Source organism: Apodemus sylvaticus, chromosome 22, assembly GCF_947179515.1.
Source record: "Apodemus sylvaticus chromosome 22, mApoSyl1.1, whole genome shotgun sequence".
In the NCBI taxonomy this organism is placed as follows: Eukaryota; Metazoa; Chordata; class Mammalia; order Rodentia; family Muridae; genus Apodemus; species Apodemus sylvaticus.
This window is the reverse complement of record NC_067493.1, coordinates 32,915,000-32,938,081: the sequence shown is the minus strand read 5'-3', so window position 1 is coordinate 32,938,081 and position 23,082 is coordinate 32,915,000. Positions and strand designations below refer to the sequence as shown.

The following is a 23,082-nucleotide window of genomic DNA, read 5'->3' as shown; positions in this document are numbered from 1 at the left end:
GCAAAAAACGGCCACATTAAAAGATAACATGACTGGAGGATAGATTCCATAAAAATGGGCAAAGAGGAGTCCTGCAGCCCCAGCCCCCCCTTCCCCCAGTAAGAGGAGGCAGAGATACTTGAGTAGTTAGTTGTCTTAATAGAGACATAGGGAGAATCAGGAACACAGTGCCAAACAGGATCAGAAACATCCATCACCACTAAAAGTAATTGATAATATTAATTTTATGACATAAGGTGGTTCTGGATGCTAAAGGAATACTTTAGCAAGACTAACATCTTGCTCTGAAAGGCTTGCCAAGGGAGCTGATGGTATATACCCCAATACACTAACCAAAAACTGACAGGACAGGAGAAAAGACCATCTATAATAATGGGTTATAATAATGGGAACAAATTTCAAAACTTCATTTACATCTATTAAAACAGAGAAGTAAAATCATTTCGTCCTGTGATGCTGGGGAAGAAACTCAGAACCATGAGAATGCAAGGTCACTGAGCCACGTCTCCAGCCCCTCACTGGGGGATTCTAGGCAGGGGCTCTACCACTGAGCCACGCCCCCAGCCCCTCACTGGGGTATTCTAGGCAGGGGCTCTACCACTGAGCCACGCCCCCAGCCCCTCACTGGGGAGATTTGAGGCAGATGCTCTTCTACCAAGAAACCTAGCAAAATGTCAGTATGGATTCAAGAGCCTGAAGAATATTACCAATCCACCACTTTGGTGGCCCCACACAGCTGCACAACAAGTGTTCCTTTAGTATGCAGGGGAATATCCAACAGTAAGCAGAGCTGCAAACAAGTCTTGATAAATTCAAAAGAACAAATGTCATCTGAAGCACATTCTCTGGCCACGATGGAGTAAAACCTGCCCTGGCCTTCTGAAGAACATAAAAAAGGAGCAAATCAAACGTAAAGTAAGCAGAAGTGAGCAAAGGAGATCGGGGAGCAATAAAACTGAAAAGGCAAAGAGAAAAAAAAAATCAATGCAAACAAAAGCAGGTTCTTAAGGAAAAAAAAATCATTGAAATTGATTAGCTCCTAGCCAGACTGATCTAGGAAAAAAATTAGAATTTACAAATCCCAAGATCAGAAAATACCAGAATGGATATGACCACACATCCTTTAATTCTTTTTTTTTTTTTCTTTTTTTGAGACAAGTTCTTATTACATAGTGCTAGATAGTATGAAAATCAGTATGTAATCCAGGCTGGCCTCAAACTCACAGAGATCTGCCTGCCTGTGCCTCCTAGACTGCTGGGATTAGAGGCGTGTACTACCACAATTGGCACAACATACAGAGTCTTAAGAAGGCAGAGAGTACCTATAGTCCCCACATGGAGAGGTGGAAACAGGTGGATCTCTGTGAATGAGTTTGAGGCTAGCCTAGTCTATATATATATTAAGTTCTAGGCCAGCCAGGGCTATAGAGTAAGATTCTATCTTAAACAAACAAACAAAAGATGATATATACTATCATTAACATCATGCCCAAAGCCAGGTATGGTGGTGCATGCCTGTAATCCAGAAGTCTGGAAGACATAGATAGGCACATCGATATAAGTTCCAGGTCAGACTGGTTGATATGGTTGATATATCTAAAAAAATACTCAACCTGGAGAGATAACTCAGTGGGTAAAGCCCCTGACGTGCCATCATGAGTACTAGAGTTCCGATTCCCGGAATCCATCTAAAATGCCGGGTCAGGCAGCCAGTGGAGACACAAGAAGCCCTGGAGCTTGCTGGCTCATCACCTTAGCCTACTGGGAGAGTCCCAAGTGCCAGTGAAAGACTGCCTTAGAAAACAAGATCGCTCCAGATGAGTGATACATTAGATTGACCTCTGACCTACACACCCTCCCCTTTGCATATAAACAAAAGCAAAGATACAATTGGAAATGATCCAGTCTGATGCAGAAAGAAATAAAAAACTGTTTATAGGACTATATCTTTTAATGAAGTTCAAGTTGAAATGAAAACCAGCAATACCAGGCCCACTATCATCTCTCCATCACAGGAGTTATCTATGGTTGCTAAAAGATTGGAGGAAGAGGAGGAGGCGTTTTCTTCAGTGATGTAGCTGCTTGTCATTTGCCCAAAGTTCCAGTATGTCTCCATTCATAGGCATATAAGCAACCTTAATTAAACTCAGTGGGTCACAGAACCAGAAAAAAAATGTTGAAAATGAGGGAATTTGGTGGGAAGAAGGGAGGATAATTGAGAGGAAATAAGAGAGCGTAAGGGTGTGTGTAAAAAGGACCAAGTTTATAAACATATATAAAATTGCCAAAAGATAGTAAATAAAAAGGGGGGAAAAAGTAAAAGAAAGTAAGTCCCAGGCCTAAATGGCATCAGAGTTTAACTACAGGATGTAAAGAAGACAATAGTGGCTCTGAAGGGAGGACATTTCCAGCTCATGGAGTAAGCTCAGAGCCTTGCCTTCCCAAATAAACACACACAAAAAACTGTGTTTCTGTATTCTATATTCCTTACAAATTTACAAATTTAAAGACAAAAACTTTAGTAAAATGCTAATGGATTGATCCAGCCAATTTTGCTTGCCCTTCCTCCCTTCCTCCCTTCCTCCCTTCCTTCCTTCCTTCCTTCCTTCCTTCCTTCCTTCCTTCCTTCCTCCCTCCCTCCCTCCCTCCCTCCCTCCCTCTCTCGCTCCCACCCTCCCATTTGTTATTTGCTCCTTCATTAGTTCTGGGGATTGAACTCTGTGTACCCATCCATTCATCCATCCGTCCGTCTGTCTGTCTGTCCATCCGTCCACCCATCCATAAACCCTGGGCTTTGCAAATGTTAGGTAAGTACTCTACTGCTGAACTTGCCTTGTATGCGTGATGTCCTGCAGCCGATCACCAAAACACATGCAAAAATGCTGGGGTGGTGTGTGTGTGTGTGTGTGTGTGTGTGTGTGTGTGTGTGTATGTGTGTGTGTATGTAGGTGCTGGACACTTTTAAGCCCAGAGAACTGCTGGCCAGCTACTCTAGCCTAATTGGCAAAGCTTAGCTCTCAGGGAGAGACTGTCTTAAACAAGCCAGCCAGTAAGCAAGCAACACCACCACCAACAAAGTCCCAAGGTGGGCAGCTCCTGAGGAATGACACCCAAGGTTGGCGTCTGGTCTCTATATGCACACACACATGCACCTACATACACACACTCACACAGAACTTCAGTGTGCTGGGGACAGAGCTCAGTACAAGAATGCTTACCTCGCCTGTGCAAGGCAAGGGCATGCCTAACACCGCTAATAAACTATGCATATGTCTACACACTTAAGTAATTTTCAAGAACAACTTTTGAATGTTTAATAAAGTATTTGAGTTCCCTTCGCTCTGCACCATGGCTTTGTGCTTGTGTGGCACTGGGGATTGATGCATGCTAGGCAAGCACACCACGGAGCTACAGCCTCAGTTTCTCTTTACTCTTCATCTTGACACACGGTCTCATCAAGTTGCCCAGGCTGTACTTGAACTCACTTTGCCTCCAAAGAACTGGGATTGTAGTTATGAACTACTATGCCTAGCTCTAGCTTCTTATCTTTAGAATGTGATATATAGAGATTTTTAAAATACACTACTATAATTGTCTATGTATATTATACACTTGAAATAAGAATATCTTGGGGCTGCGAATCTCACATTTTTTTTACTTGAGATAAATAGCCATATCTCAGTTGGTAAAGTACTTGTGCGGCACGGCACACATGAGGTTCTGAGTTTGATCCTTAGCCCCATATAAACCAGGCCTGGTGCCACTCACCTGTACTCGGGAGGCAACAGAAAGATCAGAAATTTAAGGTCATCCTCAGGTATAAAGTGAGTCTGAGGCTAGCCTAACGATATATAAAGATGCCTGGCCAGTGTTCTGGATTGATAGATTTGGTGCCTGGGCCAAGAGTGGCCAGTAGTATGCAGTAGGAAGCGGTGAGCCCAGGGAGCAAGACATTATGGGAATGTGGATGAGGGAGGTAGTGGCAGGCGTGGTGAAAGGCGCTTAAATGCAGCTGGCTTCTGGAGGCGTGATTATTAGGAATGAGGATAGAACAGAATCTTTGATGACATCTACGTGGAGGCCAATGCATCTTCATTATGGTGACACCAGTCACGGTCTTGGAGGATGGTTGGGGCATGTGTGTGTGTGTGTGTGTGTGTGTGTGTGTGTGTGTGTGTGTAGAAAGTCCTGGCAGAGAAAGAAGCCAGAGTGTGACCAGATAGAGTGGTGACTCAACAGGCATGGTCACCTCTCAGGAAGGTTTGCTTCTGTGGGGACAGAACACAAAAGAAGAGAATGTTTGGGCCAGTCTGGGGCCACTTACAGACTCTGGCCAATCCACTCACCCTGGCCCTCTAGCACTTTAATATAAAAATTTGTTTGGGTGTTTCTGTCCACTACCCAGACAGATGGCATGCTCAATAAAGGGAAGCAATGCCAAATAAAAAGGTCCCAAAGTTACTAAAGGCACACTGACAGGCTGCACCAAAGCTATAGGATGACAAGCCAGCTTTAGATCTGGCTAGAACTGTTTATGTCAAGGATGTCTTGGGGATAGCATTTGGGCTCGTGGCAAATGGATCCAGCCCATACTGTGAGGCTTAGAAACCCCATCTTAATAAACCCTGGGCCCGTGTTTACACAGAGCTTTGCAGGCAACACAGGGCTGTCCCCTGCCACTAGCTCCAGGATGAATGTGTTCCTTGTGAGCACCATCCAGGGATGACATCACATGCAGGCCGACTCTACTCTTTGCCGGGACACTCTGGGCTAATGTAATCATACGATTACATAATTAACCCAGCTGTCTCATTAAGAAAATCAACTGGAATTCAGGGCATGATTAGTTATATGACAATTAGCATGCTGATGAGCCAGCGATGCAAAGCTGTCTAGATACCCAGCATGCCAGGACCACCCCAGCCATGTCCGGGCTTGGGGAGGGGGGCTGGGGGAAGAACAAGTGGGATCCACACACCTTTGTGTACAAGCACATCAAGAAGGATTCTCTGGGCCAGTGTGGGGAGTTCTCAACATGCCAGTCAGTATAGCCAAGGGGTTGGGTGGGCGGGACCAAAATGGAAGGCCCTAAAGATGAGGAGAGCATGCTGAGGCAGCTGGCAGAGACACAGGCATCCACCTTGAGACTTTCACTTCTTCAAAGTGTTTGCAGCTGAGTGGCACGGCTGCGTGGGAAGAGCACTGTATAGCACACACAAAGCCGTGGACCCCACCCCCAGTACTACGTTAACAGGATATGGTGACATACACCTGTAAACCCAGAACTCAGAAGGTGAAAGCCAGAGGAGGGGCCATCCTTGGTATAGAGTAATGCAGAGGCCAGCATGAACTCCACAAGACTATCTCAAAACAAAATCACAAGTTTATAGTTGATCGATCACTTGTTAATAACATAAAAGATAAAAGATGTGCCAAATTTGTTTGGAGTCCTGGTCATGGAGGGTGGGAAAAGCTGTCCCATCTGCTTTCTAGTTCTCCATTGTGAAGTATGACTGATTCTTGTCCCTTGTAGCAGCTTCAGGACCAGCTCCAGGCTGAGAGCCACAGGGAAGGCAGAAGCAGCTGGATGCCTGCCTGCCTGTAACCCAGGGTACACTGCTCCTCAGAAGGAGTGCCTGGGTTCCTTGTTGTCTTGGTTAGGTGCCTGAGGTCGCTTCTTAGTAATATGAATGAAGACAGAACATTACAGGAAGACAGACAGGGCATCTGTGAGAGTGATTGCGCACGTCTCAGGCCATTAAAGTCCCTCTGCAACGGTGAGGGGTATTGGCCTAGTTTGCCAGCCAGCATCAGAAGCCTTGGATCACCTGAATTAGACCAGCCTTGAAGGCTAGCATGCCAATAGCATGGTGGCATGAAAACCAAGAGGCAGTTCTAACCAACACATCGGACCCTGTCAGTGTTCCCTGGGAGTCATTTTATGGCCAGCAGGGAGGAAGGAGGAATGGAAGCTAAGTTTCTAATTTTATCTGTAATGTGTCCTCCCCAGAAAGTAACAGCACAAAGGACCAGATGACTCTTCACCCTTGTGGAGGGACATTTAAAAACAGCCCTCAAGCTGAGCTCTGCTTGTAGAGGGCTTGCCTACCATGCTCAGGGGTCTGGATCCGACCCCCAGCTTCCTGACTTAGATGCAGTGTGACCAGGCCTCATGATCTTGCCACCATGCCCCCCCCCCCCAATGATATATTGTGCCTCTTAAACCTGTGAGCCCAAACAATCCTTTCTCCCGTAAGTTGCTTTTGTTTACAGCAGTAAGAAAAGTAACGACCACACAGGTGCTTTTCAAAAACCACAGGCTAGTTTCCTAGGGTAATCGAGCACGTTGAGGGGGCTCTTACACTGTGGGTTGGAGCCCTGCTTCATGAGACGATAAATATTTTATAGTGCTGGTAATATGCTTCCTAAGGCTTCAGTTTTAAAAGCTCCCAGGCACTGTTTTGCATTTGAAGGGTCTCATTGGTAGGAAGTAAACTGCCACTGAGTCAGAAGTAAAATACGATACTTGCAAAGTGACTGTAGAAGAAAGAAGACAGGCAGCTTGCAAAGAGATTTTACCAAGGAACTTTGTAGCCAAGGCCAAGTTCTGTAGCAGTAGCAATACATATAGTAGTGCATAGCTGGTGAAACAAACCAACTTGCTGCCATTGTTTCGTGTGTTAGGACTCTTGTGCGTATGTAGTGTAAATGTAGGTATTCATGTGCATGCACATGTGTATGTGTGTACGGGGAGACCAGATAATGGCTTACTCAATTGTTCTCTGCCTTATTTCTTGACACAGGGTTTCACTGAACCCTCACTTGGCTGGCTGTTTAGAAAGTGACAGAATTACACACACACACACACACACACACACACCACCACCACCACCACCACCATACCTGAATTTTGTGAGTGGTTGCTGGAGACCTAAACTCAGGTCTTCATATTTGAGTGGTTAGGATTTTTACCAACTAAGGCATTTGCATCTCTCAAGTAAAAGTCTAAGAATTCTTTTTTTTTAAACAACAAAAAAAGAAAAACTGTAATCTGGTATGGAGCCACAGGTCTGTAAACCTAGTTCTTGGAAAGCATGGGCAGGATTCAGAGTTTCATGACTGTCTGGGTTATGACAGCCTTATCTTTCAGACCTTAACACACACTCTTGCACACACACCTATCCCAAACTACTGCATCAAAAGCTTCCCAGAACAGGCATCTAATCATGTTCTAGACAATATTATGAGTATAATACAAGCAGGCAGGTAACCTTATCTATGGTGCTCTGGTAAGGGCAACCATCTCTTATATCTTTGGTTGTGAGCCTAGCCTTTAACGGCTGAGCCATTTCTGCAGCCCAACAGCAACCATCTCAATCAGGGTTTCTGTTGCTGTGATGAAGCATCATGACCAAAGCACTGGGGAGGAAAGGGTTTGTTCAGCTTATACGTCCACATCACTGTTAATCAACAAAGGAAGTCAGGACAGGAACTCAAACATAACAGAGACCTGGAGGCAGGAACTGATGCAGAGGCCATGGAGGGTGCTGCTTACTGACTTGCTTCCCTTGGTTTGATCCTTATAGAATCCAGGATCACTGGCCCAAGGATGGCATCACCAACAATGGGCTGGGCCCTCCCTCACCAATCCACTAATTAAGAAAATGCCCTACAGGCTTGCCTACAGCCCATTTTAAGGAGGCATTTTTTTTTCAACAGAGGCTCTGTCTTCTCTGATGACTCTAGCTTGTGTCAAGCTGACATAAAACCAGCCAGCTTAGAGACTGAGACTTGGAGTACAAGTGATAATTTTGCTGATTTATGTTGCCCCCTCACAAGCATGCAAAAAAAAAAAAAAAAAAACCATTATTGCAGAATGAAAATCCGAAAATCTGAAGCAAGTCACCCACTCAAGGTTAATGACTGGCAGATTATGCATGCCATCATGATTCTGCCTGGAATCCAGGAAAATTCCTGCGATGCTATGCCATTTCATAATATTCCAGCTATGGGAGAGGGGCACCCTTTTAAAGCAGAGCATTTCCTGTCTTATCAGTTAAAGATACAAGCTGTTTTACTCAAAACATAATTGTGAAATATTTTCTCTACTGAGCAAAATGTGGAGGAGTGGGGAAGAAAAGGACCTGTGTGTCTGTTGGGACTCTCAGTCCAGGCATCTATGTGACAGACTGCCAGGAGGTGCTGTGGAGTTTGTCTTGAATAGCGCACCTTAAACTGTGATTTGCACTGAGGAGTTGGTGGCATCAAGAGATCAGCCTGAAACTCTGCCCTTGCCTACACACATGGACCGAAATACAGAGAGATGATGGCCTCGAGAACACAAAGGGAATGGAGGGAAAATTCCATCAGGGATCCTAACCGGTCACAGTGCCGCAAACAGTTATGGCATGTGTACTCGTGCATTGAATATTAAAAAAAAAAAAAAATTAGCCAGGTATAGTGAGGCATGCTCAGAACCTTAGCACCAGCCAGACTGGAGTATCAAAAATGTAAGGCCAGTGCTGGCTGCATACCAAGTGCTAAGCTATCCTGGGCTACATGAAACCTTGTTTCAAAAAATTAAGGCATGGGGACAAGCGTGGCAGTTCAGCAGGTGAGTGTATTTGCTAACAAGCCTGATGACCTGAGTTTGATTCCCAGGATTCACATACTGGAAAGAGAAAATTAACTCTAAACATCCATATGTGTGCTGTGGTATGGGCGTGCAAGCACACACACACATAATAAAAATAATTATAAAGAATGCATAACTAAAAATATAAACTAAAAACAGATGTGACTGAGTAAAATGTCTTCTTGTGCAAAGCCTAAGGCTCTGACTGCTGCAGGCACGCAGCACACAGCCGTAATCTCAGCACTAGAGAGGCTGAAGCTGGAGAATTATGAGTTCCAAGACAGTCTGAGTGACAGAGAGAAACCCCATCTCAAACAAATCCTCAGCTGGCACTGGAGAAATGGAGGCAGGTGGATTTTAAAAGAAAAATAAAAAACTCTCTCTACCACTAAGGCCACATTATTGTAACTTCTGGGATAATAACCAATAATGGTTCAAGTTTTTTTGTAATAAAGGTCTAGCCAGTATCTTTAACATGTTGGGATTTTGTTCCATAGTTGATTGGTTTTGGTTTTTGGAGAGAGGATCTGGGCTGGCTAGGATTATGTCAACTTGAGCCATCAGAGAGGAAAGATCCCCAATTGAAGAAATGCCTCCATGTAAGATCCCTCATTTTTTTTCAATTAGTGATCAGTGGGGGAGGGCCCAGCCCATTGTGGGTGGTGCCATCCTTGGGCTGGTGGTTCTAGGTTCTATAAGAAAACAGGCTGAGCAAGTCAGTAAGCCACTTTCTTCTGTGTCCTCTGCATCAGCTCCTGCCTCCAGGTTCCATCCTTGTTTGAGTTCCTGTCCTGACTTCCTTTGGTAAAAACAGCAATGTGGAAGTGTAAGCCGAAAAAATCCTTTATTTCAATTTTTGTTTTCTTTTTAGTCACGGTGTTTTGTTGCATCAATGCTCACCCTAACTAAGACAGTCTCTTTAAAATTACTTTTTATTTGCCTGCAGAAGCAGAAAGAGGAGTCTGATCCCTGGAGCTGGAGTTATAGGAAGCTGTGAGCCACCTAACAAGGGTGCTAGGAATGCAACTCCAGTCCTGCAAAGACAGCAATACTCCTCACTGACAGATAGAGGCAGAGTCTCGTGCTGTGACCTTGAGTTTCCTGACCTTCCTCAGTGCTGGGTTTACAGGTGTGAGCCACTACACTTGACTTTGGAGGGGCGCGGGGGCTGTCCTTTTTTTTTCCAATATGGACCTGTCAAGGAGAGGTTAGGAGTCAGAGTCAGGTGAATAGGCAGAGTGTAAGGAGATCCTGGAGGAATGCCAGCAGGACAGTTGGTCAACCAAATGCAGGTGCCAGCATCAAGGAAAGCTACAGAATGGAGGACTTGCCAAGCACAGAGCTGGACCCTGAGTGGAAGGAAGGGCCGTGTCAATGTCTCTGCAGCCATGAAAATCTTTATAGTCTGACAAAAGTTAAATGAAAATTCAGGGAGCTATTAAAGCACTCCATGGCAGTGGCAAGACAATCTGAGTGGAACAGTGGATACTGTCTGGTACTTCAGATGCTCTAGTGAATGACACATCCCATGGATGCTCATTCCATGGGATGTGTCAATCACAGGAGCAAGGTGCACATTTGACCCAAGAAGTCTACAGACCAGGGAGACGCTCTAAACATACTGTGTTCAGTTTACTTTATTCTAGGTTTTTTTGAGACAGTTTCATGGAATTCATGTTGCCCTATACTGAACTTACTATAGAGGTGAGGATAACCTTAAGCTTCTGATGCTCCTGCCTCCTCAACCTTAGTGCTGGGATTACAGCACCACTCACCTGGCTTCACGTAGCACTTTGAAGAAATGATTTGATACATCCATTTGTATGTTTACTGAGCAAATATTTACCAAATTTCTACTACATGGCAGACACTGGAATTGATACCTGGGAGGTGATTAGGGACAAGGCCACACTGTTTTGGTATTCCCTTTGAAAGAACCCAGAGCTACCAAGTACAGCCATACATTCTGAGAACTGTGTCATGAGAGTCTGTCATTTCCCAAGAAACTTTATAGAAGCTAAGGCAGGGAGGTGTCACTAAGTGATAGTCTTACATTGTTGTACATGTGGTCCCTTGGTAACTGAAACATTTTGTGCAGCTGTAGTTACAATAGCAGCAGAGTTAGTTCAGTTGACAGACTGCATGAGATCCTGTATTTAATCCCCACTGGTACATTCCTATAATCCCAGCACTCAGGTCAAGGAGGCAGGAGGATCAGAAGTTTAGTTATCCTCAGCTATATCAAGGTTGAGGATATCCATGAACTTCAAAAGACCCTTTCTCAAAAGGGGCAAAGGGCGTGGAGAGGGCTGAACATAGTAATACACACTGGGGAGGCATTTGGGAGGCTGAGGTAGGAAGATGGAGAATTCTGTCTTCCTGGACTACAGAGACCCAGACTATGAGATCAAAGGAAGAAGCATCTGGACAAGGTAGACACTGTAGGATGCTCCGTCCTCATAAGTTAACCAAGGGAGAGGTGAACTGAGCTGTGCTCGGGCACCTGCAGTGTGGAGAGCCATGTAGGAGTTGGGACATATCCTACAAGTAGAAACCTAGGGTTTAGGTAGGCAGACAGGTGAGAGCCAGTGTCGCCTAGAAACAGCAGACTCCAAGGGGAAGGACTGTCCACCTCAGGACCTAACTTCTCCTGGGGCCGGCAGCCTTGCCTGAGCTCCTGGTACTGACACATAGCCCTGGCACAGGGCAGGCACACAGCTGACATACCTGTCGGCTTCCCCAAGTTTCATGTGATAATATGAGTTTCTGTCTGTCTCAGGTAGAATTCAATATGTATTCTACTGGACTGCAGCCTAAAGCCCACAGACGATGAAGGCTCCCAGACCCCTGCCTGGCTGTGTAGCTGTCAATAAATGAGGCACTATTGACCAGGCCTTTCCTGGAAGCCTTGGCCACAGGATTACCTCATCTAAGCAATCACCAGACTGCACGATCCAGGTGGAGCACCCCAGGCCAGCTGCCTAGGTAATCTGTCAGTCCACAGTATGTCTAGCACACCGAGAGGGTAGAACTCATCTACCTGGAATGTAGGTATGTTTTGGTTGACTTTGGTATCAGACTCTCCAGTAGACCATGCCGGCCTGGAACTTCATATGTGGTCAAGAATCTCCTTGAATTCTTGGCCTTCCTCCCTTCACCTCCTGAGTGCTGGGATTACAGATGTGTACTACAGTGCCTGGATCTATGTGGCTGTGGATCAAAACTAGGGCTTCAGAAATGCTAGATAGGCACTCTGTCAACTAAACTACATTCTCAACTCTAAAACAGTAATAAATCTTATTTAGTCTATTTTCAATTTGAACTATAACTCTCTAGCCTACTGATTCCCAACCTTCCTAACTCTGTGACCCTTTAATATAGTTCTTACGATGACACCCAACCATAAAATTATTTTGTTGCTACTTCATAACTGTAATTTTGCTACTGTTATGAGTTGTAATGTAAATATCTGGTATGTAGGATATTTGACATGTGACTCCCCATCCACCAAAGGGGCTCTGATACACAGGCTGAGAACTGCTGCTACCCAAGCTTGGCGTTGTGGCACACACCTCTGTATCTAGCACTTGGGAGGATTGTGGAAAGTTAAGAGACTAACTAACTTGGACTACACATGAATTTGAGGTCACCCTTAGATAGACAGTACAACCGTGTCTCAGAAACATGAGCCAGTGATGGCTCCTGGGTAAAGGTGCTTATAGAGCCTGAGTCTAATCCTTGGGACCAACAAGGTAGAAGGAGAGAACAGACTCTTGACAAGTTCTCTGATGGACACACATGCTGTGTGGCACATAGGCACAAATAAATAGATAAATGTAAAAATAAAACTTTCCAACCCAATATAATTATGAAGATTATGAATACATTAAAAAGTCTTTATTTATATAAAAATATATGAGACTTCAATGAGAAAAATAATTGTTTATGTTCTACAGGAAACTAAGGCAGAATATAATTTCAGATTAAGAATCCAACAACCTGTTAAGTGATTACTTAGCTGGGAAACTTCACTAGGGGAAAATCCTGGTACAAACTTGACTCTGTACAGAATATAAGTTTTAATTTGAAAACAAACTGGGGTCAAAATGGAGGTAGGCCTTCAGTGAACACACAGCAGGGCTGCCCACTTCAAACAATTCCCCAGCTTGCTAGCACAGCTTTCATCTGGAACACTGTCACCCAAGGAAGCCTGAAGGAACAGAACAGAGCCCCGCTGAGCAGGAGGAGCTAAGAGAACACTAAGGAAATGAGTGGTGTGGAAATGGCTGTCCTTTTCCTATACATTCTGCATCCTGGGAGTAGACATCACATGGTTCAGAGAAAAAACATCCTCACATGTCTTACACATGAGAAGCAAGTCCATGACATACACTGAAAAATGAAGTAGAAGATAAAAAGAAAATGTAAGAAGTGTCTGTCTATCAAGTTGGTGGAACTTGAGGGATAGATTTTGTCAACAGGGAACAACTTAGAGCAACACTGAGAAGAGGAATTGCCCCTATGGACAAATGTATGGGGGAGTTTCTTGATTAGTGATTGACACAGGAGAGGAGGGCCCAGCCCACCGTAAGTGGGGCCACCTCTGAGCAGGTGGTCTGGGATGTACAAGAAAGCAGGCAGAGCAAGCCATAGCGAGCAGGCTGGCAGGCAGGTTTCCTCTATGGTCTCTGCTTTAGTTCCTGTTTCCAGGTCCCTGTCCTAGCTCTTCTCAGTGATGTACCATGATCAGGACTTATAAGTCAAAGAAATTCTTTTCTGCCCCAAATTGATTTGGCCTTTGTTTTATTACAGCGACAGAGAAGCAAACCAGGACATGCAGTGTGCCCTGACACCAAATAATCCACCTCGAGTTCAGAAACCAGGACATGCAGTGTGCCCTGACACCAAATAATCCACTTTGAGTTCAGAAACCTCCTTGTGGGTCCTGGGCAGTCTTCAGAAAACCCCTGATCACATATAAACTCTTAATAAAAAAATCAATCATTAGGTCAGAACTTAGACCCCTGATCACATATAAACTCTTAATAAAAAAATCAATCATTAGGTCAGAACTTAGACCCCTGATCACATATAAACTCTTAATAAAAAAATCAATCATTAGGTAAGAACTTAGAGCATGACATGAGAAAATATTCTCCACTATTATGTTATTCCCACATCCTACCCCCTTTACAGATTGGAAAACAGAGATTCAATAGGGAGAAAAATACAATTGAGAGCTCAGAGCAAGCCCATTTCTCTATTTTCTGTTCAGAGAATTCCTTGTTTGGTTCATCTCTAAGAGAATGCAAAGCCTACAGTGGCATTGATGGGATGGCTGTCAGCAAACACAGTGCTACAGACCAGGGCCTCCTCACAAGGGATGGGACACCCTGGCCGGCACAAGAGAGAGGTTTCTGTTTTGTCCAGGCGTCTACTATGGGTGATGTCTGCACAATTACCAAACAGGGCAAACATGTAACGGCAGTGTGTGGGGGTCCTTTGGTCGTCTTGTCAAGAGAGGAAACATGACTTTCCCGTGTGACTTCCTCCAGGACTGAGTCAGGATCCATGTGACCATGTCTCTCCTGATAGATCCTCAATCACTTGGAAGGGGAGGAGTGAGAAACCCACCACATGGCCTTAAAGGACTCCTGTTGAGGAGCACTTAAACTTGAACACATTCCTTTAAAAGAAGATGCCACTCAACTCCTCAGTCACAGTGAACAGAACTATCAGCCTTAACTCTTCAGTGTGAGATACTTTTCCAAGAGCCACTAATCCTCCATGACCCTGGAGGGGAGGAGCACACCAGGTGTGCTGTCACCGCCATTTGCAAAGTCCTGCAGGTGGCATCTGCACTTGGGAGACTGCAACAGAGCACTGACCACCAGCCTAGAGCTTCCCCGGGACACACAGCACTCTGCAGCATGACCGCAGAGGCATGGGTTCTCTGCTTACAAAAGAATCTGCTGGAGAGTCTGCAATTACACTCACGGCATTTTCCTGCTTGCCCGGAGTCTGGATCCTAGAGAATTCACATTCCCCAACCTGCTGACTTTCCAAGGAAGCTTCTTGAGTGACCCATTCTCCTTAGGAAAACTCAGATCAGTAACAGCACTACCCAAGCAGACACTCCCGCTGGCTAGCAATGCCTGACGTACCTGGAACATCAATTAGTCTCTTGTACACAGTCAGGAAGGCTGCCTCTGCTTCTTTGCTTCTTTTACTCAGTGCATCAATCTGAAAGGGAAGGAGACAAAGAAGAGAAAGAAAGAACTCAATGTATTGAGAGTACAGTGGGTTCCCCACCCCTGAGGTCTTACTATATAGCCCAGAACTCATAATCCTCCTGCCTCAGCCTCCTACTGCACACATTTGTATATGTCCTAGTTGTGGAACAAAAGATCCCATGGATAAGCTATGGACATGCAGAGGCGCTGTCAGGAGGGTCTTAGCGAGAAAGTAAGATATATAAACGTGGGAATTACTGGCAATGACACTGGATGGGCAAGAGGGGTCAGAATCCAAGAGGCCATCCCTGTACATGAAGGGGACCATGTACCTAGTAAACACCACAGTAGAAGATACCAAGGAGGAGGCACAGGGGACGTTCTGTGTTGGTGTGTGTCTTATGAACTGACCCACCTGAACTTATGTCCCACAGGCCATGTGTACATATCATAGGAAGGTGGAGTAGGAAACCCCATGTAGACTGGACACCTATCCAAGGAGTGTCATACTGTCAGACCACCTTGCTGTGCTATTTACCTCCCAGCACACAACTGCCAAGCTAACAGACAGCTCTCATTTCCGAGGCAGCAAGACTTCACATGCACTAAGTTTGTACCGCTCAGGAAAACGACCCGGAATTACAGTTTCCTGCTGGCCTTACTCAAGATCACTCTCTCTCCCGTGTTATTAAAGAGGCAAAGATGGGCCTTAATTATAGGGCCTCTCGCCTGGGCCAGGCAATAGTCTGTTAAGGGCTGGCGGGGAAGGAGGGTAGATTGTGGAAGAGTGGAGGCCACAGACTCCTAGGCCTCAGGAGAGTGAACACAGGGCAAGCAGAGACACTTCCAAAGCCATGCTCCAAAGAAAACATCTGAAGTCACCTGTTTAAAATTCTTCCTTCATAATATAAAATTGTAATTCACGCTCATATGGTGTGTCCCAACATAATCCACAAGGCAAATACCCTCTCCCACTCTCTCTCTAGGGTCTCCTCTAGTCCGTGGGCCTTGAACTTACTATGTAGCTGTAAATGAATTTGAACTACTGATCCCGAGAGAAGCACCCGAAACAGTGCTTGGCTTGCCTCTAGGATGGACAGCTTTTTATGCACCTAACTGCCTTTGTGCCTGGGTCCCCCACACTGGCTGCAATATGATCTCAGCACTAGCCTAGGGAAGGGCCTGCATTTCCCGTCTAAGAGTTACTAAGTAGCCTCTCCTGCAGCAGACCAAGCCCAGTTTGTGGAGATTCCTGGTCCATCCAGATCCCTGTTCCAGTTGTTTACATGCCTAAGAGGGGACATGCGGAAGTGTATCTCTAGAACAATCGAATTGTTGAGCTCTTGGGAGGCAGAGGCAGACAGATCTCTGTCAGTTTGAGGCAAGCCTGACCTACAAAGCCAGTTCTAGGACAGCCAGAGCTATTACATAAAGAAATCTTGTCTCGAAAAATTAACCTTTTCTCCAAAACACCTCAAACCAACCAACCGATAAACAAAACAAAATAAAAAGCCTCCTAACCCCTCACAGAAATTCATGTGGCCTTACTTAGAAGTCATGCTTTTGTAAGTGATAACATTAACTAGAAATCAACTCTGTGGACCTGAATTCAACAGGATTTTATAAAAGGGGGGAACTTGGGGGCTGAGGAGGTGGCTCAGATGGCAAATTTGTAAGCACAGGACTTGAATGTGATTCCTAGAACCTACACAAAAAAGGGGACACAGCATGGCAGATTTGTAATCTCAGTGCAGGGGAAGCCAAGACAGGAGGATGTGGCACTTACTGCTCACCAGCCTGTTTGCTGAGCACCAAGACAGCAAGAGACCAAGTAAGAATCTCAAAAGAAAAGTGTAGATGAGCCCCGAGAAGAACTCTTGGCATTGTTCTCTGGCATCCACACACTGCATATATACCCACCACAGAAATACACTGCCCATGAAACACACATGTTCACCCACACACAAACACACAATAAGATGAAAAATAATTAACAAGAAAAAAGAGGGAACAATGATATATGAAAAATGGTTATTTCCTCCCTAGTAAGAGTAGCTAGCCCACCAAGGGCCAATAGTCCATAACCCCTTCCCATCTTTTGATGTGCTTTTGATGCTATCACAGCTACCCTTTTATGCCAATTAGCTAATTGCATCAGATTGTAAGGTGAGCTCCCAACAGTGAACTGATGCACATCACTGTCTGCTTTAGAATGAAAACTAAGCAAACTTTTTGCCCCATGTGCTTGCAGTGTGGTTTGAGTCATGGCCTACCCTTCCCAGTTTACACACACACACACACACACACACACACACACACACACACACACCCTGCAATAGACATGTCGAGGGGGAATGTTACTGACAAAGGAAGCCAGGGCTGGGGTGCTGCCTCCACACAAGGGTTGTCGTCCACTGCTGCCTTGCTCTCCACAAGCAGCCAGCCCTGTTCACACACTCATCTAGTTCTTCAGTCTCAGGACTAGGAGACGCTCATTTCTAGTGTGCAAGCCACTTGACAGCACCAAGAAATGAATTCCACTGCTCTGAGCTCTCCTTCCTTCAACCCTTCCACAGATGTGACTGACCAGGTGAACCAAGGGTAGTCCCAAGGTTCACCAAATCCAGTCCCAAGACAAGGGTAGGCAGGGTTTAAGTCATCTATGAAGTATATGTGAAGTTCTCTTTTCCTTCTTTCTTTCCTTCCAAGACAAAGTGTCATGTAGCACAGGTTACTTTTGAATTCATTATGTGGCTGGGGATGACCTTGAACTTCTCATCTCGCCTCCACAGGTATACACTCCGATTCCAGTTTATTCAGTGCAAGGGCTCGAACACATGATTTCATGTGCATTTGGTAAATGTTCTACTAACGGAGCACATCCCTAGTCCATGAGGTTTAAGAGAGGCTGAATTTCTAGCTGAGGTCGCCAGCTCCCTGGCAAGCCTTGCCAAAGTGTGTGGAATGGTCAGAACATTCTGAGAGGTCCGACTGCCTCTCTGTGGTCCCTTCTTCTGCCTCCTTCCATGGCTGCTGCCCTGCAATAAGCACTAGTCCCCACCAGCTCATCCTCCCTGTGGGGCTCACAAGCGGTAAGCAAGTACTACTGTGTTCCCGGGTTTTCACCTCAGCCTTCTCAGGCACACCCAGGCAAGGTGGTACCTATGCCCAAGCCTACTTCCTCTACTTTTGGTCCAGGCCTCCCTCTGGCCGGCAGAGTTCCAGGGAAGAGCAGCGTTGGGAGGAGGGGCCAGATCTTTGGGGCTGGCTGCTTGACCAGAACTGCCAGCAGCTAGAGGTGACAATCTTCACCTGCCAGGGCTGAGCAAGCAAGTGACCTAACCAGTCAAATGACCTCAAAGTGTCCGACCCGGGAAGAGCAAGTGCCGTTGACTTTGCTGCCTGTAGGAGCAAGCCTGCAGGTGTCTATGAAGGGAGCGGTCCTCTTGTCTGGACCCTTTATCATCCAAAACGGGAGGCAGAAAGGAACCGAGCCCATCCTTATCTGTCTGTCACTATGTGCCTAGGCGGTGGCACACTGGAGCATGGCAGCTCTTTGGGAGAGGTATGAAGGGAGAGTGTGGAATCAGGGTCCCAGGTTATACGTAATGGCCCCTTGGTTTTCACATGAGCCTGAGGTGGACATTCTACCTACTGTTGCCACCCTATAATAGCAAAATGAACAAGAGGAAAGGACAGAGGGAGGTACCACTGTGATGGCAAGACTACGTTGGATCACGACAACACAGGTTGTGGCCACCTGTAAAAACTGTCCTGCTCCACAAGCTTCTTCTTCTGTTTGGGACTCACCTCTTGCCACGCCTCCCCCTCCAGCCACACCCGGTCCCTCCCTGTTCCTGAGAGTACCAAGCAATTTCCACTCAGCCTGGAAGGCGCCTCATTGGAATGTTCTACTGATCTCTGGGGCCCGGCTCAGATCCACCTATAAACTGAGGCCACTCCCACCAGCACAGGGGATCAGACTCTCCCTGCCAGGCTGCAGACCAGACTCCCCTCCTCCGGGAGATTCACAAAGGACTGTTTTTGCTGCAGCCCTATATGCTTTCTGAGAACGGAAACCCACACTCGATGAAGGTTTTCACCCGCAGGAAAGCTGATGGTTTGGGAGTTTGTCTTCACCTCGCTCTGAAGCTGGTTAATATGGAAAGGGCTGCCTGCACATGCGCACACAGTGTAATGATAGCCTTGGGCTGTCCACAGCCACTGCAAACACTTCCCCACCACACACATCTAGGCAGCCTTCCACAAATGAGCCTCCCATCTACCTCCAGCAACATGACCACAGGCTTCCACCATACGTTTCCTCTTTCTGTCTTCCCATTTTGAGTCAAGGCCTCATGTAACCCAGGCTGGCCTTGAATTTGACATGTAGGCAAGTATGCTCTTGGATTTTTGAGCCTCCTGCCTCCATTGCAGGGATGCCGAGGTCACGGGGCTGCACTTCCATACCCAGTTTAGTAGTTGTGGGTGATGGCTTTGTGCATGCTAGGCACGGGCTGTACTCACTGAGCCACTGGCCTCATCTGTTACTAGAATTGACAGTTCGAGTCTGTGTTGAAGACTGTATTCAATACTGCGCTATGCTAGTGCAAAGGGGAAATAATGTAATGACCCAGAGTAATCCCTGTATGGTGCTGGCTTAACTTAGGGAGCTAAGATTCTTTTATTCCAAAGCTGAGAGTGCAGCTGAAGTTCCAAAACTCACGTAGCGATAACAAGTTAATTTCTTTATGAAAGACCTAAAACAGTAATGTTTCATAGCAGTAGTAGAAACCACTTTTTCCAGGGTCCTGGGCACAGTGGCATGGCCCTGCTACCCCAGCACCTGGGACTGGCAGGCAGAAGAACAGGAGTTCACCACCATCCTTGCTGACAAGTTGAACTGAAAGTCAGTCTGGGATACAAAAGGAAAGTCCTTTCCTTTCCTTTCCTTTCCTTTCCTTTCCTTTCCTTTCCTTTCCTTTCCTTTCCTTTCAACATTTGCTTATTGAATGTGGAGAATATTATATAGGAGTCAGCTCTCTCCCTCCCTTAAGGGTTCTAAGTCAGAACCCTTATGTGGGTTCTGAGGATCAAATTCATGTCATTGGGCTTGCTGGCAAGTGCCATTCCTGTCTGTGCCACCTTGCCAGCCCACGTCATCCACGTTTGGATGAGGAAAGTGTGCTTTAGTAAAAATCTGAAAGAAGATGTAGCCATGAAGAATGAAATGGGCAAGAGCGTGGCCACAGCAGAGGTATGGGCAAATGGTGGAGGAAGAAGAGGGATTCTCTTATTAATTATCAGGAAACTGATAATCAATGTCCTCTTGAGACATTTGCAGGGCCCTTAAGTTATCACTGACTTCCATTTTCAGCAGGAGACTGAAGGGCTGAGAGTGGAGGATTAGCTGTCTGCCATTTCCCTAAAGCTCAACCAGACTGAGAGATAAGCTACAGAGGACAGGTCACAGCACACCGGTAGGCTAGGTGCAGAGGTGGGAGGGCCCAGCTGCCTGTCTCACTCACTGGCTCATTCATTCCTTCGTTCCCACCATAAAAAAAAGTGTGAAGAGGTTCACAATCCCCACCTAGCAGGCCAGAGCCTCCTCTTCCCTCCCAACATCTTTTACTTCAGGAAAACCGTGGGAGGGATGCAGGGAAGCACTCCTAGAGAAGGACTGGCTGCCTGGGTAGTGCTGGTCATGCATGCATACATCCCCTGCTCCCTATAATCTGGTCATAGTGGAAATGCCTATAATCTTAGCATGCCCTTAATCCTAGCACTTGGGACACATAGGCAGGCAAATCTTTTGAGTTCAAGGCCAGTCTGGTCTACAAAACAAGTACCAGGTTAGCCAGGCCTACACAATGAGACTGTCTGGAAAAACAAAGACAAAACAAAACAAAAAACCCAAAAATTTCTGGGGCTGGAGAGAAAATGTTTTCTCAAGAAACCATGAGTTATGAAAAGAAAGTCTTTTTTTTTTTCTTTTTCTCCACCCCCCCCCCCCACCCCCGGCAGAGTTTCTCTGTATAACCCTGGCTGTCCTGGAACTCACTCTGTAGACCAGGCTGGCCTCGAACTCAGAAGTCCGCCTGCCTCTGCCTCCCAGAGTGCTGGGATTACAGGCATGCGCCACCAACGCCCAGCTAAAAGAAAGTCTTAATGCCAGGCAGGGAAGACCCCACTATAAATTGTTGGTGTGTGTACGATACATGCCCTCACACAATACAAGCTACATTCCGTTGCTTCGTCGTCCACTATAACTGGATAGTATGACCCCACTGATGAAGATACAACCCATTTTAGCTGCGAGACATAGAGCCCCTCCCTGCTGGATCTCTATCCAGACTGGTACACAGGACACTGTAGAAGAAAAGTCATTAATGGACTTACCCAGTCATACTCCCTGCAAACCCCAGTACTACTAATGTACTACGCAGGATGTGCCTACTGGTGTAATTACGATATGGCAGTTCTCTGGTTGGATTTGAGGCTTGCTCCGTGGGAAGGAATTCATGCCTGGCACTGTAAACCTGTTGAAAAGCCCATGGCTTGGGAGGTTGCAGACCCTAATGGGTATCTTCTACTATGGTTTTGCCAAATGGACATGTTGCCAAATTGCCTTTTAAATATTTATATTTATACCCTTAGAACAGTGCAGTTTTAGACTAGTCAGAAAAGCCTCTTTCTGCAGCAGGCAGCAGTCAATCAACGCAGAGGCTCCTAACAGGTTAAAGTGCTGAGAAGACCGACCGTTGAGTGCTCAGCCCTAAATAAGACTACTGTACAAAGCCCTCCAAGGAAGGGGGACATCTGGGAAGAGGAGTCAGAAGGATGTGGGAGCAAGAGGCAGGGAAGAGTGCAGTGAAATGCTGTCTTCTAGATGTGATTTAGGAACTCAGAAGTCATGGTCACCTGCACAAGATCAAGCCAGTCAGTATTCTGGATGGGTGAGGGAGGGGCTCACAAGGCCCCATCTCTAGCTGAAGAGCTACTGGCAATTGATGGTTTCTGGGAGAGGGGGAGTCATTTTTCTTTGGGGCCAGGGCTGATGTAGATTGCCCATGCTCTACAGGTTGGCCCATATGTACTTGGATGGCACTTACTGGATTCAACGTATATTAGCAGCCAAAAGAGGACATAAGAGAAGGAGAGGGAAGTTTTTGGAGTCCGGGAGAGAAAGGGAGGGGAGAGATTTGATCAAGATACATTACAAAGCAGAGCATGGTGATATAAGCCACGCCTTGAGTCCCAGCACTCAGGAAGCAGAGGTAAGTAGATGTCTATGAGTTTTACATCAAGTTCTAGGCCAGCCAAAGCGACATAGTGGGAGACTCTCAAAAACAAACAAATGAAAAGTGAGTTCCAGACCATCCAGAACTAAATGGCGAACTGGAAAAACAAAGACAAAACAAAAGACTCCAATGATTTCTGGGGCTAAATGATGATGTTTGAATAATAATAATAATAATAATAATAATAATAACATCTAATAATAATAATAATAAACATTGTAAACATATATAAATTGTTAATAGAAAAACTAAAAGAAGTATAAAATTTACTCTGAAAACCATAAAACATTGCAGGAAGAAATGAAATTAAATGAAGGCCCAGCCCCACCCTGGGGGATTCTAGGCAGGGGCTCTACCACTGAGCCATAACCTAATCCCTCACTAGGGGATTCCAGGGAGGTATTCTACCACTGAGCCACGCCCCCAGCTGTTTATCATATCTCTAAGTGTTCCCTGTACAAGTTCATTCTGGGAACCTAATATTTTGGTCATTTGATTCTTAATGCAAGTCTCATACATGGAATTTTGAGTCAATGGGACATTAGGAAACTCTAATGAAGATGCAGGTGTGGGTTTTTGAAAGGGAGATCTGTAGAAAATCAGGCATGCTGATCATTGAATTTTCCATGTTTGAGCAAACCTATGTGACTAATATTACTTTTAAGCAATTAAATTAATAAACTAATTTAATTTTAATGAAGCCCACATAGTTTTAGGCTTGTAGGGTAAGTAGTGTCAGTTTCTTCTTATACTAAACACTGTTACCTTTCCTTTTCCTTTTATCATCTCACTATTCTCTCCTGCCATGCCCCCCCACTCCAGAACAGTTTCTTACAGCCCAGGCTGACCTGGAATTCTTTAAGTAATTGAAGATGTCCTGGGACTTCTGATCCTCTTGCTTCTACTACATGGG

The 23,082-nt window shown here is 45.7% G+C and overlaps 1 protein-coding gene across 6 annotated transcripts in view; it reads right to left on the bottom strand.

The window, feature by feature from the left end:
* Cux1 (cut like homeobox 1) overlaps positions 1 to 23,082 on the bottom strand; it is a 317,075-nt gene that overhangs the window by 127,354 nt on the left and 166,639 nt on the right. For all 6 annotated transcript variants that reach the window (XM_052168212.1, XM_052168215.1, XM_052168213.1 and 3 more), the window contains exon 4: positions 14,800 to 14,878. In XM_052168212.1, the coding sequence (XP_052024172.1) occupies positions 14,800 to 14,878 (79 nt within the window). The remainder of the gene's footprint in view (positions 1 to 14,799; positions 14,879 to 23,082) is intronic.